We start from the raw sequence: 15,490 nt of genomic DNA, 5'->3' as shown, positions 1-15,490 counted from the left end.
TTTTCTCTCATGTGGGAGCTGGAGAGGAAGAAGGGGAGGGGTCTCATAAAAATCAAAGGGAGGGGGCTGGGGTCGTAGCTTGTGGGAGAGTGCTTGCCTCACACATATTGGGCATTGGGTTCAAAGGCACCACATTAAAAATAATAAAAGGTAAAGATATTGTGTCCATCTTTAAAAAAATCAAAGGGAGATCAGTAAAGTAGAGCACAGGGACCCAGGGAGGGAAGAGGAGAAATGCTGGGGACTAAATATTGGCCAAGTTATATTTTATATTGTGTGCATGTATAAATGTGGAACAAATTCCACTATGTACAATTATGATACACTGATAAAAGGAAGAAAATAAATTGATAAATGCAATCTTATATATTTATTATCACGTGATATTTTGTTGCCACCATTTAAAAAAATCGAAGTTTTTAGGTAATTACATAGTTATGTTTTTACAAGTTCTCTGAACTGCTCAAGGTAAATGAAATTACTTGCAAAATGTTTGTAAGGTAGGGGACATTGTCAGTTTGTGTCTCCTGTGTTCCCTCGGGCTTTCTGTGAATAGACTATGATTTAATTGATTAGGGTTCTGCTGTTGCACGTGAGATCTTCCAGCTCCCCCAGGTCAGAGCCTTGCTTGTTCCCCACATCCTTAATCACAGTTAATTTACTTCCTGAGTCTCAACTTCAAAAGTCAGAAGGGTCCAATGTCATCAACTAATGAAGTAGACCAGTGGGGACTGTGGCAAAATAATATTTCATGCCCCTTCCAAAAGGGGCAGCTGCCACCAGACCACTCCAGATCCCACCAAGTTTCCCACATTTTGCTTTGTTTTCTCCCAAAATTGAACTCTAGAATGGCTCTACCCCTGTGCTACATCCAGTCCTTTTTGTTTTTTATTTCAAGAAAGGGTCTCACTAGGTTACTGAGACTGGCCTAGAACTTGTCATCCTCCTGCCTCGGCCTCCTGAGTTGCTGGAATCACAGGATGTGCCTGAGAACTTGCTTGTTCACATTCCCCTTCGTGGTTATTTCATGCTTTATTAGGCAGCACCCTGTCTTTGGGCTTCTGTGGTTTTACACTTGGACTGGAGGCAGGGGGTTACTGGGTATAGGTGACGGTCCTACAGCATATGTTATCAGGGAGCCTTCACGCTCCATTGTTCATTGTAAACGTCACTGTTTGATGTTCCTTTTTCATAAGCATAAATGTTATGGCTGCTAACATGATATTCCTTCATTTTCACCTGTAAGCATCCTCACAGACGGGCTTCCACAGAAATGCCTCTGCTGAGCTCTGTCCCATTCCCTCCCCTTCTCCAGTGATCCCTCACTGGGCCCCTGCCCCCTGGCATCCCCTTGATTCTGCCTTCATAGAAACAAGGCACCACGCGTGTTCCTGCCGGTCCTTAGCTGCACAGGTTTCTACTTCTCTGTCTTCTCCTGTGTGGCTTTCCCCTCTTTAAGTCTTTCCTTCGCGTTTCCTTTCTCTCCTTTCCCTCATTTTATAGCTACTTGGGGTGGGGGGTCTCTTTTGGAAGCTCTTAATGAAAGAGGACTGTTTGCAGTGCAGGGAGAAAGCCACGGCCAACCCTCAAAGGCCTCCTGCCTCTGCTGTTCTGACCGCAGGTGGATATCGGTGCTGACCAACAGCAAAGAGGAGGCCCTGACCATGGCCTTCCCGGGCGAGCAGAGCACGGGGGAGAACAGCTTGGAAGATCTGACGAAAGCCATCATTGAAGAGGTCCAGCGGCTCCCCGGGAATGACGTGTGCTGTGACTGTGGCTCCTCAGGTATTTGTCCCCATGCTTGAACTGACCTGCTAAGCATCCACTCTAGATGTAGAATATAGAATAAGCTCATTACTTAAAAGCCTTGCCTCCTGTGGACACCATCGCACACGCACGCACAACATGTGTTCCCACCATGAACATCCCACCCTTTAGTTGCTCCTACCTACACCCTTTGCTCTGCCTGGAAAGCGCCCACCTGTTCTCCTTGATGGCCACCGTGCTCCCTTTCCTATGAGGGTCAGTTAAATAAGCACCAGGGACCTTAAGGGAAGAGCACAGACAGGGTGTCCCATTATAGATAACAAGTCTGCCCTCGGGGCCTGGGTGATGTCAGGTCAAGTCCCTTTACCATTCTGATCTGCAGCTTCCTCATCCTGCAGTCAGGATAACACACCCCATTATAAGGCATTAATAACTGTGTGTGTGAAATCGGCTGACACAAAATACCTGACCTTCCTTCCTGCCTGCCCATTGAAACTTCCCAGCCTCTGCTTCACACGATGTCACCCTCCCACAAACTTCTGCTTCCAGGTAGCACTGTGTCGCCGAGGTGTTGGCAACAGCTGGCAATGGCAGAGTGCTTCCCTGTACTGAGGATTGTGGTTGGGGTTTTACTTAAATTATCACACTGAAGCTTCAGAGAAGCTCTGTGAGAAAATGCTGATGTCCCCATTTGATAGATGAGGATACTGGGTCTCAGACAAGGTGATTTGCATTATGTCACCAAGACAGTAGAGGTGAGAACAGGGAGCCAAACCTGGTGATCTACTTATTGTTCTGCTTGTCACACTGGACTTCACAGGATGCCACAAGCACCTCAGAGAGGAGTCAGGTTTCCTGCCCTTTTCAGGTGTGTGTGATAGTGACTCACAGTGTGAGGAAGTGGCAGAATGAAGAGTAACTGCTCAGGTGCTGACCGATCAAAAAGAAATAACCGACTCTTGTGGTTGTGCATGATGTGGAGTTTCACTGGTCGTGTGTTCATATAGGAGGAAAGTTATGCCCGATTCACTCTACTGTCTTTCCCATTCCCCTCTCCCCACTGCTCCTGTCCAATCTGGTGACCCCCAAACCCCCACCCCACACTTATTGTGAGGCAGTATTCACATATCAGAGGGAACATTCAGCTGTTGGTCTTTTGGAGAGGGGATTGGCTCATTTCATCTAGCATGATAATCTCCGGTTCCATCCAACCACAAGAATGGGATCCTAGTTAGAATAAATTATACTCCATGTATGTATAATATGGCAAAATTCACTCTACTGTTATGTATATATAAAAAGAACGATTTTTTTAAATGATTAAAAAAAAAGAAACCAAGGAGCATCAAAGCAAGTTTTATACTATTTTAGCTTTCTCTGTAATTGCATGCTAAATTAGATATGTTTCATTAAATTGTTTCCACAGAACCCACTTGGCTTTCAACCAACTTGGGTATTTTGACCTGTATAGAATGTTCTGGCATCCATAGGGAAATGGGGGTTCATATTTCTCGCATTCAATCTTTGGAATTAGACAAATTAGGAACTTCTGAACTCTTGGTAAGTAATAACCTCTACTTTGAAAGAGAACTTAAAATTTATTTTTATGAATATATTTAATGTTTTGGGATTTTTGTCTCTGCTAGGTACAAAGAATTCTAATTTCCTAAATTTTTTATGAGTTTTAGGAAACAACTTTTTTTTTTTGATGCTGGGGATTGAACCCAGGGGCATTTAACTACTGAGCCACATCCCCAGACCTATTTTGTATTTTAGAGACAGGGTCTCACTGAGTGGCTTAGCACCTCGCTGTTGCTGAGGCTGGCTTTGAACTTGCAGTCCTTCTGCCTCAGCCTCCCAAGCCACTGTGATTACAGGTGTACACCACCTCACCTGGCTAGGAATTCATTTTTATAATAAGTTAAAATCACATGTTCACATTACCTAATGACTTATGTTATTAAAAATAATGACTAAAAAGTTCTTGATTTTATTTGTACTGTTTCTGTTTGTAAAAGTACATATGACTTAGAATTACTAAGTCACAATCACTGTCACAAAACCAGTTACTCCTTAATTCGTAACTTCTTTACCTCATAACAGAATAAACAGTGTGAACTTGTGTTGCTTAGCTTTGTAATGTGGAAAAAAAATGTTATGAACAGTTAAATTTTTCTTTAACCACTGCTCCTCCCATCATGATTCACCTGAATATTGAGCCCTCATCAGATCCAAGTTAAATTGGTGCTGCCATAAATATGTCAAGAAAGGAAACAGAAGGCCCAGGTGGCATTGGCATGATGCCTGGAGGCCCTGAGCCTTGTCTTGACAAGTTTAACGCTGGTGCACTAAGAGCAAGTCTTTGTATGTAAAGTGAAAATGTTTAAGTAAAATAGAACTCAGAAGGGTCTCCCTGGAGCAGCTCCTGAGTGAACACGAGCTGAGGACAAGCTGATGACCTTGCTTGTCACTAGCCTTGTCTGGAGAAAAGTACCAAAAGCTCAGGGCAGCCAGTCCCAGCCAGCGGCCTGCCCCAGCTGAGGGTCCACTGTGCAGTGATGACCCTCCTTGTGCTGTGTGAGCCTCTTCATTCAGAAAATAGGAAATCGTGCTGACAATGGGCTCCCCGTTTCCCTCGGGATTGCAGAGAAAGGCTCAGACCTGATACCTAAGCACTTTCTCCTTTAGTGCACAGTTGGTGCTACTGAATAAAGTGCATCTCCTTGACTTGTGGAAATGAAACCCAGTCTAACACCTAGAAATAGGAAAGCCCAGTCCTAAACACTCGATGTGCAGTAAGCCTAGGCCTTGTCTACTGAAGGATGAGTACTTCTTCAACTTCACCTTGCCCTCAAAATTATGTGAATAACCAAAGGCCCTCCAGGATAAATTTTCTTGGAAATATCTTGAATCCAGAAACAATATGTTCTGTAGGTCCTCAGTTACCTGTAGCATCTTAATCTGTACCCAAATATAAAAAGTAATCCTACTTTTCTGCCCACTAGGAGTAAATGTCATCATAAAGAGGAGATGGGCTGGGGTTGAAAAATCTTTTTCTGCCCATTAGGAATTCAGCCTAAACTCACAGATGGAGCTTTCTCTCTCTGATCTCAAAGGGTTTATCAGTGTGTCGGACCAGATCCTATTCTATTCTGGCATTATCACTTGATATAGTAGATGTGATTGATTTTCTTGTCAGCCTCCCTAGGGAAAAGAGAACATGATCTGCCCATTTCTCTCATTCAGAGTTTAGTGCCTGGCATGTAGTAAGTAGATGCTCAGTAAATTTTTGTTGACCAGTTGAATGGATGGTTTATATTCTGAGTCAAATGAAGGAAAATATACATTCAGAAATCGCAAAAGCAAATAATAGGAAGCTTTTAACTAATAGTAAAGAGCTTACTGTATTGTGTTTTGTTTATGTTGCAGCTGGCCAAGAATGTAGGAAACAATAGTTTTAATGATATTATGGAAGCAAATTTATCCAGCCCCTCACCAAAACCTACCCCTTCAAGTGATATGTAAGTATCTCTAATATGTTAAATTGTTCACAGTTCTATAATTGTTTTTCTATCCTCCCCCAAAATCTTCTTAGTTGTTAAGTTTTCCCATTACTGGGGCAAAGCACAGCAAAATGTATTTTTGGAATCCACAGATTCTTTCCACCATCAGCTTCCCCTAGGTAGGTGCAGCTGAGCACCTGCTCTGTGGAGCATAGAACTTCATGAGGATGAGGATAGTTTTCTACACTTGGAGCACGTTGTGACACATGAAAGACCTACAAAGACTACTGGAGCTGGGCACTGTGGTGCTCACCTATAATCCCAGAGACTCGGGAGGCAGGAGGATCACAAGTTCAAAGCCAGCGTGGACAGCTCAGCAAGACCCTGTTCAAAAAGCAAAAGAATGGGGGTTGTAGCTCAGTGGTAGAATGTTATTGGGTTCAATCATCCCTGGTACCAAAAAAAAAAAAAAGAGAGAGAAGAAAAGGACCATAGGAGATTCTGGTCAGACTGGCAAAACTCCCAATGCTTTCCACCCCAATGCTTTCACTCAGTAAGTCTGTGGGAAAGCAGACATTCTACTAATATGTTGCTGGTGGAAATACAAGATGGCACATTATAAAAATCAAATTAGTGGGATGGGGATTGTGGCTCAGCTGTAGAGTGCTTGCCTGGCATGTGCGAGGCACTGGGTTCAATCCTGAGCACCACATAAAAATAAATAAAATAAAGGTGTTTTGTCCAAATACAATTAATTTTTTTAAAAAAAAATTACCTATATTTACCAAAGCTATAAGTCTATTTACCGTTTGACTCAACTGTCCCACTTCTGTGAAGTTATTCCTCTTCTGTAGTAGCAAGAGTATAAACAAAGCAAGTATCCACTTATAGGCCTCTGAGTGAATGTTAGGGTACAGTCACACAGTTGAGCACTCTATAGATCATTGTTACATAAAAGAAAGCAAGACACAGAGCACCAAACAAAATGGACTGCCCTGGGGAAAGGAAGGGTGCCAGGGAGTCAGTAAAGTACACCTGTCCTTTCAATCCAGGCTAATGTTCAAACTTGGGAACTGAAATTTGACTCAATTTGTTGATAATTCCTCCTAGATCTCTCACTACCCACTGCCTAGGTCTTAGATTCTGATAGTAAAAGATGCATAAAGGTAGATGTTTATGAACCAAAATTCACTTGAGGGAACACTTGAAAGCACACAGGAAATCAATAAAATTGCATGCTTTGGGCAGGAGTGGGTGTGAGACTTCTAAGTATTCTTTGATACCACTTTTATGTTTGAGCCATGTAACTCTATTAATCTATTAAAAATGTTTTAATTGAATTAAACCCAGGATCTTACGCATGGCAATCACGCTCTATCACCAAGCTACACCCTCAGCCCCCACAATTCAAGTGTTCTCAGTGCTGTGTAGAGTAGGATAGAGACTGACTGCCCCAGTGGTCAGGGAAGGCCTTGGAGGAGGAAGGCTGGAAGCAGGACACCTCTCTTCCTTGGACACCAGATTTGAGAAACTACTCAAATTATTAGTGGGCACATTCAGTCTGAAATGTGAGATCAAGTCTCACAGAAGCCTCTTAGCAGTGGTCTTTTCTTGGATTCTGCAAATGCCTGCTGTGTGCTTCCTGTCTGCTGGGGAAACAGCAGGAGACAAACTGCATGCAGAGCCTATCAGCCATGATGCCTGGGGTCTGGAGGGTAGCATAGGTGTGACCCAGGGAGTGAGAGTTTGGGGTGCAGGGGGCTTGGATAGCTCCCCCACCTAACATGGAGACCATCTTGCTTGGTCTCCAATATATTGTCACAAAACTGCCGATGTCTTTTCCACACTAGTAAGAGCAGTTCACCCTGAGAGGTCAACTTGGGAAATCAACTCGATCATAAAGCTGCAGTAAACAAAGAAATTCTGAGTCCCCTCACCAGCCTTCTGGCAGCAAGGGCTTGAGCACACAGAGAGCCATCCTGCCCACGCCAGTGCTTCCAGAGTCTCTGCACACCCAGAACTCAGACCTTGCTAGGAGAGAGTATAACTAGGCTGCTGCACTTCAGATCCCTGCCCTCTGTGACTTGAGCTGTGTGACCTTAGGCTAGGCTTGAGCCTCAGTTTCCTCATCTGAAGACTGTGTCTACCTCTTGGGGTTATGCTAAGGCTTAAGGGACTTGAATTAAAAAATGACTGGGGACAGCACTCTGTATAAGTATTATTTCATTATTTGGACAGCTACCCAGAGAAATAAAGTGAACCTTCTGTAATATGCAGTTCATAATTTAGTCATTCAGCAAACAACTTTTTTTTTTGAGACAGTCTAAGCTCTTTTAGACTGGCCTTGAATTTGCAATCCTCCTGTCCCAGTCTCCCAAATAGCTGGGATTTCAGGCATGTGCCACCTGCCCTGTTCATTCAGTAAATTCTTATTAGGCCACCTCTATGCTCTGGGTATTGTGTTAAGTGCCAAAGATACAGTAACAACACAGAATTCCTGTCCTTACATTCTGACCATGGTGAGGAAAACAGAGAATTAAAAACTAGATAGTATAATTTCTCCTAGAATTAGGTGTTATAAAGGGAATACGAGAAGATGAGTAGGGTTTTGGTAGGAGGGGGTCGTTAGAGTGGAGAGCTGCAGTAGGTGGGCCTGAGAGTGGGCTAGGCTGATGGACAGTGGTGTGGGTGCAGGACAGGCGCAGCCATTCTAAGCTGTAAGACAAAGGCAGGTGTGACTGCGGGACAACAGGAGGCAGAGTGTAGGAGATGGTATGTGAGGTGGGGCCACATCACAGGTGGCCTGTAGGATGTGTGATGTTTGGGGTTTTATCCTAAGTGTGACTGAGAGGTTTTAAACAGAGAAGCTTGATGATCTAAGTTCTGTTTTTAATGTGTCATTTTAACACAGCAGTTCTCAACTAGGGGTGACCGTCCTTGGCCACCAGAGGACACTAAGCGGTGTCCAGACCTGGGCAGGTGTCACTGGCACCAGTGGGCAGAGGCCAATCATCCTGAGGTTAGAAGTCCTGCTGTAGCTGATTGTGAAGGACAGATGGTGGGCCAGATGGAAGCACAGCCAGGGAGAATCTGGTCTGCCAGATCCACTGCAGAATGGAAGCAGTGCAGCCAGAGGTGGCAGCAGGGGGACGAAGCAGAATAGTTGGACTTCAGTGTGTTCTGAGGGGAGTTGCTGGTGGCTAAGGCCTTGCTGGTGGGTCTAAGTGTGGGGCGTTTGAAGAGCTCCCTGAGAAGGTAACCCGTGGGCTTTCGCCCAAGCCCCCAGGTACATACAGGGACCACTGATCGGAATACGGTAGATGAGCAGGGCCAGGTTTGGGGGGAGCTGTCTTTTCCAGCCCTAGGAGGGGAGCTCTGTTGTCCAGAGCTTTAGACAACTGACCTTTCCCCTCCCCAGAACCCCAGTGTCACAAAACCTGTGATTGCCAGGGGACTACAAACCAAGAGCCCTGGAAGAATTGAACATATCCTGTCTAGTGAGAGGCCACACACTTCCTGTGGCCACAGATCGGGTGACCCAAGGGTGGAGATCTTCAGGGTGGCCCAGGTGGTACGACACCCGAGTGTCCTCTGCATCATTTCTGCCAGATGGTCACTTTTGTTGGTGTGTTCCTTCCAGCACCTGGATGCTACCTGCAGAACTTGCTGAAGGTTAGTTAAAACACCAGAGGTCTCCCTCCCACAGCTCTCCATCATTGGTCCTAGTTCTGCCTTCTGGTAGCAAAAGGAAGACAGCTTTCAAAATGAGGCTTTAACCCATGCATCACTCTGTTCTGTACCTACTCTCGCATCCCTGGGAGGGTACATAAGGCAGGGGGCGTTAGTCGTATTTTACAGATAAGAGAACAGGCACATCCAGAACTTGGTCTATCAAGTGGTATCAGATTAAAGCAATCTGTTCAGTTCTTCAGCCTGGTGCTCAACACAGTAGCTGCCTTCACACTTCATGTAAGTCACGAGGGGACCCAGAAGCCAGGCTTAGCCCATTCTTTCACCTTAGTGAAAGTTTTTGTTTGTTTGTTTCCAGTTTGTGTGTGTGTGCGTGCGCAAGCGCGCACTTGGGATGGAATCCACATTCTCACACATGCTGGGCAAGCACTCTACCACTGAGCTACCCTAGCCCTCTTTAGCAGTCTTCTAGCACATCACACTGTGGCCATCCAAAAAGGACTTGACCTAAGTATAAAGACACCCATGCGTGCTAGATCTTGGTTACTTAGCAGACGCTGCACAAAGTTGAGGAAGGGCCAATAGCTGTGTGCTGTCCTCACCCAGCTTAGCTCTTTTGACCGTCAACCCAGAATGAGAGAACTGTACAGTTCTGAACAGTGTAGAACGCAGGGGCCAGCAACAGTTACCGCAGGTGTGAGAGAGCCATCTCTGAAGCAAGAAAGCATCTGTTAGGTGCTGTACTTTCTTTCTTTTTTTTTAAAGAGAATATTTTTAATATTTATTAATTAGTTTTCAGTGGACACAACATCTTTGTTTGTATGTGGTGCTAAGGATTCAATCTGGGCCGCATGCATGCCAGGCGAGCGCGCTACCGCTTGAGCCACATCCCCAGCCCTGCTGTACTTTCTTGAATTCAAAATGTGCTAAGGAGTATTGTTCACCATTTTTAGATGAAAAAGCAGAAGCTCATAAAGATGAAGTAAGGGCACACAGCTAGCATGCTGCAGAACTAGGATATGAACTCAGACTCTGTTTGCTGTCTTTTTATTAAGTGGCTCGTGGAACGAGGAAAATGGTTCATTCAAATTAGGGACACACTGGTAGGAATGTAACACCAAACACAGGAGGTTGGTATCTGTTCAGGTACAGCTGGATCTGGAATGGCAGACATGATCTTCTGACCCCAGCTCTGTCTGCCTATCTCTTGTCTCCTTTCCTCTGAGCTGACTTCTGTTTCAGAATTATCCCAAAGGTGGCAAAGATGACCATTGTGCCACTTAGGTTGTATTTTCTTTTTCTTTCTTTTTTTTTTAGTGGTTGATGGACCTTTATTTTACTTATATGTATGTGGTGCTAAGAATCAAACCCAGTGCCTCACACATGCTAGGCAAGCACACTACCACCGAATCACAACCCCAGCCCTTAGGTTGTATTTTCCAGTGGCCAGGAGGTGGGTTTGGTCACACCAGGAGCAAGTGAACTGAAGTAGCAAGGGTGACTATTCAAGAAATGTCACACCCACTCAGACCTTGGGCTGGTTGTCCACAGTAGGCTACTGCTGCCAGCCTGAAACCTGTGCAGGGAAGAGAGTCGTTATCATCCTTTGGGGGTTACTGAAGACAGTTTTTCTGAGCCTCAGTAACATCAACTATAAAATGGGGTATTGTATCTGAAGACTAAAATCCTTTTCTCAAAGCTCTGAAAACTTTTAATTGGTCTTTAAGGAGTTTTAACTTCTTTGATTTTTCAACTTCTATAAATACTTACATGGATTTGAGTTTGAAATATTAATAAATTTCTTATGATCTCATGATGGGGAAAAATCAGTTATGGTCTATAAACCATTAATTTTGTAACTGCACATTACCTGCATATACTAGTAAATATATATCAATTTCTTTCTTTTGTCTCTCTTGTAATAACTTGGTCTAAAACCTGGTTTGTTTGAATATTGAAAAGAACCATAATTTAATGGCTCTTAAAAGCTCTTCTCAAAGAAGAATGTCTGTCAGAACAATGTGTGAACCTTTAGCTATTGAAAAATCAAGTTCTTGGGTCATTTTGTTTTGTTCTGTTGTAGGACTGTATGAAAAGAGTACATCACTGCGAAGTACGTCCACCACAGGTTCTCAAGGAAGACCTGCTCCTCCTCGTCAGCTAAGCTGAGTGAGTTGCTGGAGGCCATCAAATCCAGGGATCTACTTGCACTCATTCAAGTCTATGCAGAGGGGGTGGAGCTCATGGAACCACTGCTGGAACCTGGACAGGTAGGGCCTGTTAAAATTCCAGGGCAGAACATCACAGCTGCTCAGATGATGTTATGTTACTGTAGCGCAAGATGATGGATCCTGATACCTTGATTGTGTGGACATGTCTAAACAACGAGAATTCAAAGTGAAAGCGGTCCTCTTAATAATTGTTTAGTGCATGGATGCAGCTGAAGCTGCTGGAGGCAAGTGGGCCTGTTCTCATCCTGCCATCCTTACCCTTCCCTTCTCAGGAGCTCGGGGAGACCGCTCTTCATCTTGCCGTCCGAACTGCAGACCAGACATCTCTCCATTTAGTTGACTTCCTTGTACAAAACTGGTATGGCTTTTGCTTTCTCTGTTGAATTTATATGACTTACACAGTAGCACAAATGGGTCCTGTTAGTGGCCTGGATCAGGACTGAGCAAGCTTTTTCCTAAAAAGTCAGATAATAAAAATTTGAGGCTTTGCAAGCCATGAGGTCTCTATTGCAGCTGTTCGCTTCAGCCATTGTGGATTGAAAGCAGCTAGAGACAGCATGTAAATGAGCGAGCGTGGCTGTGTTCCAGGAAAATTTCATTTACAAAAACTGGGGATGGGCCAGATATGTTCCACAGGCTATAGTTTGCCAACCGCTGGCCTCGATAAATGTAAAATCCCATCTCTGTGTCCAGAAACCTGCTACACTAGGACAAGTCAAAAGAAGGCGTAACAGCAAGGCCAGCCATGTTTTGTGAATTTTCATTGTTCCTAAGCTCAGCGTAAGGCAGCAGTGTATGTGGCTGGATCATGGTTCATTCAAATTAGGAACACACTGGTAGGAGTGTAACACCAAACACAGGAGGTTGGTATCTGCTAAATTCTTTATTGCACTGCTCTGTAAGCAGCAGATGAGAGGAGGAGCTGGAGCTTATCCAGAGGGAGTCATCGAATGGGAAGAATGGTGCGTGGAAGGAGCCAAATGGCATAAATGCCCAGGCTTCCTCCTCAGAAGTAGCAGTGTAGTGGCAGAGAACGTGGTCTCCAGACAAGTCCCCCTGTCCACGTCCCCACTTGCCTGTCCCTGTCTTGGTAGTCATGAAAATAAGCACGTAGCCTCTGTATATACCTTGGTTTTTTCATCTGTGCACCTTGGTTTTTCATCTGTGCAATAGAAGCTATGAATAGTACTCATCAAGTGGGTATAAAGATTACATGTGCCATACCTAGAAAAGCTAAGAGAGTGTCTGTCCCACAGGAGGCACTCAGTAAGTGCCCACCATTCCTATCAGTATGTTGTGGACAAAGTTAGGTGTAATGTTAGGAACATGATTTTCCCTGTGAACAATAAGGGCTCATATTTGAGTCAGTTATTAACACAGAAATAAGTAATTATAAGGCTAAGCCTGGTGGCGTATGCCTCTTGTCCCAACTGCTCAAGAGTCTAAGGTTGGAAAATCACAAGTACCAGGCCAGCCTGCACAACATAAACAACATAGTTTGGCTCTGTATTTTAAAAAAAACCACAGAAATGAGGAATTACAGTATTAGTTTCCCCTTAATCTGCAGTTTTGCTTTCTGAGTTGTCAGTTACCCATGGTCATCCATGGTCTGAAAATTCTAAAAATAAATAATTCATAAGTTTTCAGTAACTTTCATTACAGTCTATTGTTGTTAATCTCTTTCTGTGCCTGATTTATAAATTACACTTTATCCACAGGCATATGTATATATGGAAAAAAACACAGTCTTTATAGGGTTTAGTACAGTTTGTAGTTCAGGAATCTGCAGAATTCATGAAATGCAGGTACATCTCTCCTGCAAAAGAGGGAGGAACTACCGTTGCACACAGTTTAAGTTGTAGAGGAAGTCAGTTCTTCCAACAATGTTGTAATTTTTCAGTGGGAACCTGGATAAGCAGACGTCCCTGGGAAATACGGTTCTGCACTATTGCAGCATGTACGGCAAGCCTGAGTGCCTGAAGCTGCTGCTGAGGAGCAAGCCCACCATAGTCATCGGTAAGCCTGCCTTGGTGTCTCTTGGTAACCATTCTCTGAACATTTCTCCAGCAGGACTGAGACTTACATGGTACTTCAGTTATTGTTCCTTGACTTTCAAGATGTATCCTAGATGATCATGTAATTTGTTTTTCCCCGTATTTCAGTTAACCAAGCTGGAGAAACTGCCTTGGACATAGCAAAGAGAATCAAAGCTTCCCAGTGTGAAGATCTGGTGAGCAAAAAATGGAATGGGAGATTTTTTTAGACATCAGCAGCCTTGAAAGTGTCATTTTGAGAAAGTGGAATTGGAGATAAAGGAAGCAGATTCATTCCTTTAAACATTTGCTAAAGAAATTCAGACAAGCACTAAGCTGCATTTGAAAAAGTGGTAAAATGACAAACTTGTCATCTGCATGTCTTTTGAATATAGTCGTGACGTGGGAGTGAGAGGCTTTGGAGAGGTGTCGATGCCAGCTAGGGTTGAGGATGAGGCCGTGTCCATTAGGCTTGCTCTGCAGCTAACAGTAAAGAATTGTAGGGAAGCCACTTTCAAAGCTGGCAGGTAAAGCCCAGTGTGCTGGTTCTCAGGCACTGAGCACACAGCTCTCCCAGCTCCCCAACCCACAGTGCATGCTCACCTTTGGACCCCACTAGCTCTTGCTTAATACCCTGGGCCTTCATGTCAGCATGCACTCCTGACCATAGTGACTCAGTCTGTGTCTCTGTTGCTAACAACACAGTACCACAGACTTGGTAGTTACAAAGAAAATAGATTTTTTTTCAGCTCTTGGATCTGGTTCAGGTACAGGGGCCATATCTTATGGTGGCCTTTTTGCTGGTATAACACATTACATGAGAGACTAAGAGCACGTGTGTCATCTCCCTCTTCTTCCAAAGCCATCAGTATTCAGTCTTAGGGCTCCACCTCGGTGAGCATCTTAATCCCAGTCACCTCCTGGAGTCCCCCACCTCTAAACATTATGATTGGATTCAGTCTCCACCCACTTAATACCTCACCATGTGGATTGGATTCTAGCATGAGTTCCAGAGGGGACAAACTGTATTCACACCATAGCTCATGGGAAAGGGAGAAAGAAGAAAGAAGAAGGCATATTCCCTCAAATTTTCTGCTGAGTGCCAGGTTCCAGGCCTCACAGTTGTATTTTTTTTATTCTTAAAAGGACCCTTTAAGACAGTTATCCTTACCCACATTTTATAAATAAGAAATGGCATGCCAATAATCCCAGTTACTCTGGACACTGAGGCAGGAGGGTTGCAAGTTTAAGGCCAACCTGGGTAACTTAGACCCCATCTGAATATTTAAAAAGAACTGTGATGTAGCTCATGGCAGAGCACTTGACTGGGTTCAGTCCCCAGTACCAAAAATAAATAAAGACCCTGGGCTGGGACTTTGTAAAGGGCTATCTCTTAAATTTGACATACTCCTGATTTTGTTTTCCAGCCAGGAATTTGCAGTTCTGAGGTTTATTTTAATAATGTTAAAAATGCTTTTAGTTTTGGAGAAAAGCTCTGCCTTCAGTTCTCTGCAATCCCCCAAGCCTGTCACATCTAGTCCAGCCTGTCCTATCAGAGTCGTGCCTACAGTGCAGCTACCCCTGATTCATTCGAAGCCAAGAATATGGTGTGGTTTGCTCAGTGTTTGTGTGACGTTAGCATGTTTTGGCCTTTCAATTGAAATGGTGTACACTTGCTGTTACTTCCAGCTTTCCCAGGCTAAATCTGGAAAGTTCAACCCACACGTCCACGTAGAGTACGAATGGAACCTTCGACAGGAGGAGATCAATGAAAGTGATGACTATCTGGATGACAAAGTAAGTGTCGAGGGTGTCCCTGAGCCCCACCTTCCCCTGGATTTTGAAACTGACTGACAGTGGCCTTGTTTTGTGAGTTAATTTTGTTAATTTTGGTCTTATGACCTGATGTACCAGATGTTTCTTGGTCTTGGATCCTCGTTGGTTGGGCACCACTTAACACCTATAATCAGTCAGGGTCCTGCTGGGAAACAGCCAGTAAGATGGAGAGAGAGATGTGCTTCAAGGAAGGGGTTCACATGATTATGGGAGCTGGCAGGGAAGCAGGCAGGAGACCCCAGAGGGATTTGATGCAGCAGCATTGAGGCTGAAGGCAGTTGGGAGGCAGAATTCCTTGTTCTTCAGGGACCAGTCTTGACTTTACCCCTCAAGTCACTGGTTGAGGCCCACTTGCCTTCTGGAGGGTAGTCCAAAACCTGTTGGCATAAACACATCTAAAAACTTACCTACACAGCAACATCTAGACTGG

General features: G+C 44.3%; 1 protein-coding gene across 1 annotated transcript in view; it reads left to right on the top strand.

Annotated features, from left to right (window-relative positions):
• The window catches only part of LOC143388916 (arf-GAP with SH3 domain, ANK repeat and PH domain-containing protein 1-like), a 145,356-nt gene that overhangs the window by 101,075 nt on the left and 28,791 nt on the right, over positions 1-15,490 (top strand). The window contains 8 exon segments of the mRNA XM_076842341.1: positions 1,622-1,785; positions 3,194-3,327; positions 5,197-5,288; positions 11,044-11,230; positions 11,464-11,549; positions 13,092-13,207; positions 13,354-13,421; positions 14,914-15,021. Of these exon segments, the coding sequence (XP_076698456.1) occupies positions 1,622-1,785; positions 3,194-3,327; positions 5,197-5,288; positions 11,044-11,230; positions 11,464-11,549; positions 13,092-13,207; positions 13,354-13,421; positions 14,914-15,021 (955 nt within the window).

The sequence above is a fragment of the Callospermophilus lateralis genome, unplaced genomic scaffold, assembly GCF_048772815.1.
Source record: "Callospermophilus lateralis isolate mCalLat2 unplaced genomic scaffold, mCalLat2.hap1 Scaffold_45, whole genome shotgun sequence".
In the NCBI taxonomy this organism is placed as follows: Eukaryota; Metazoa; Chordata; class Mammalia; order Rodentia; family Sciuridae; genus Callospermophilus; species Callospermophilus lateralis.
Note: the sequence above shows the minus strand (reverse complement) of the source record. Positions and strands in the feature narration are given on the sequence as shown.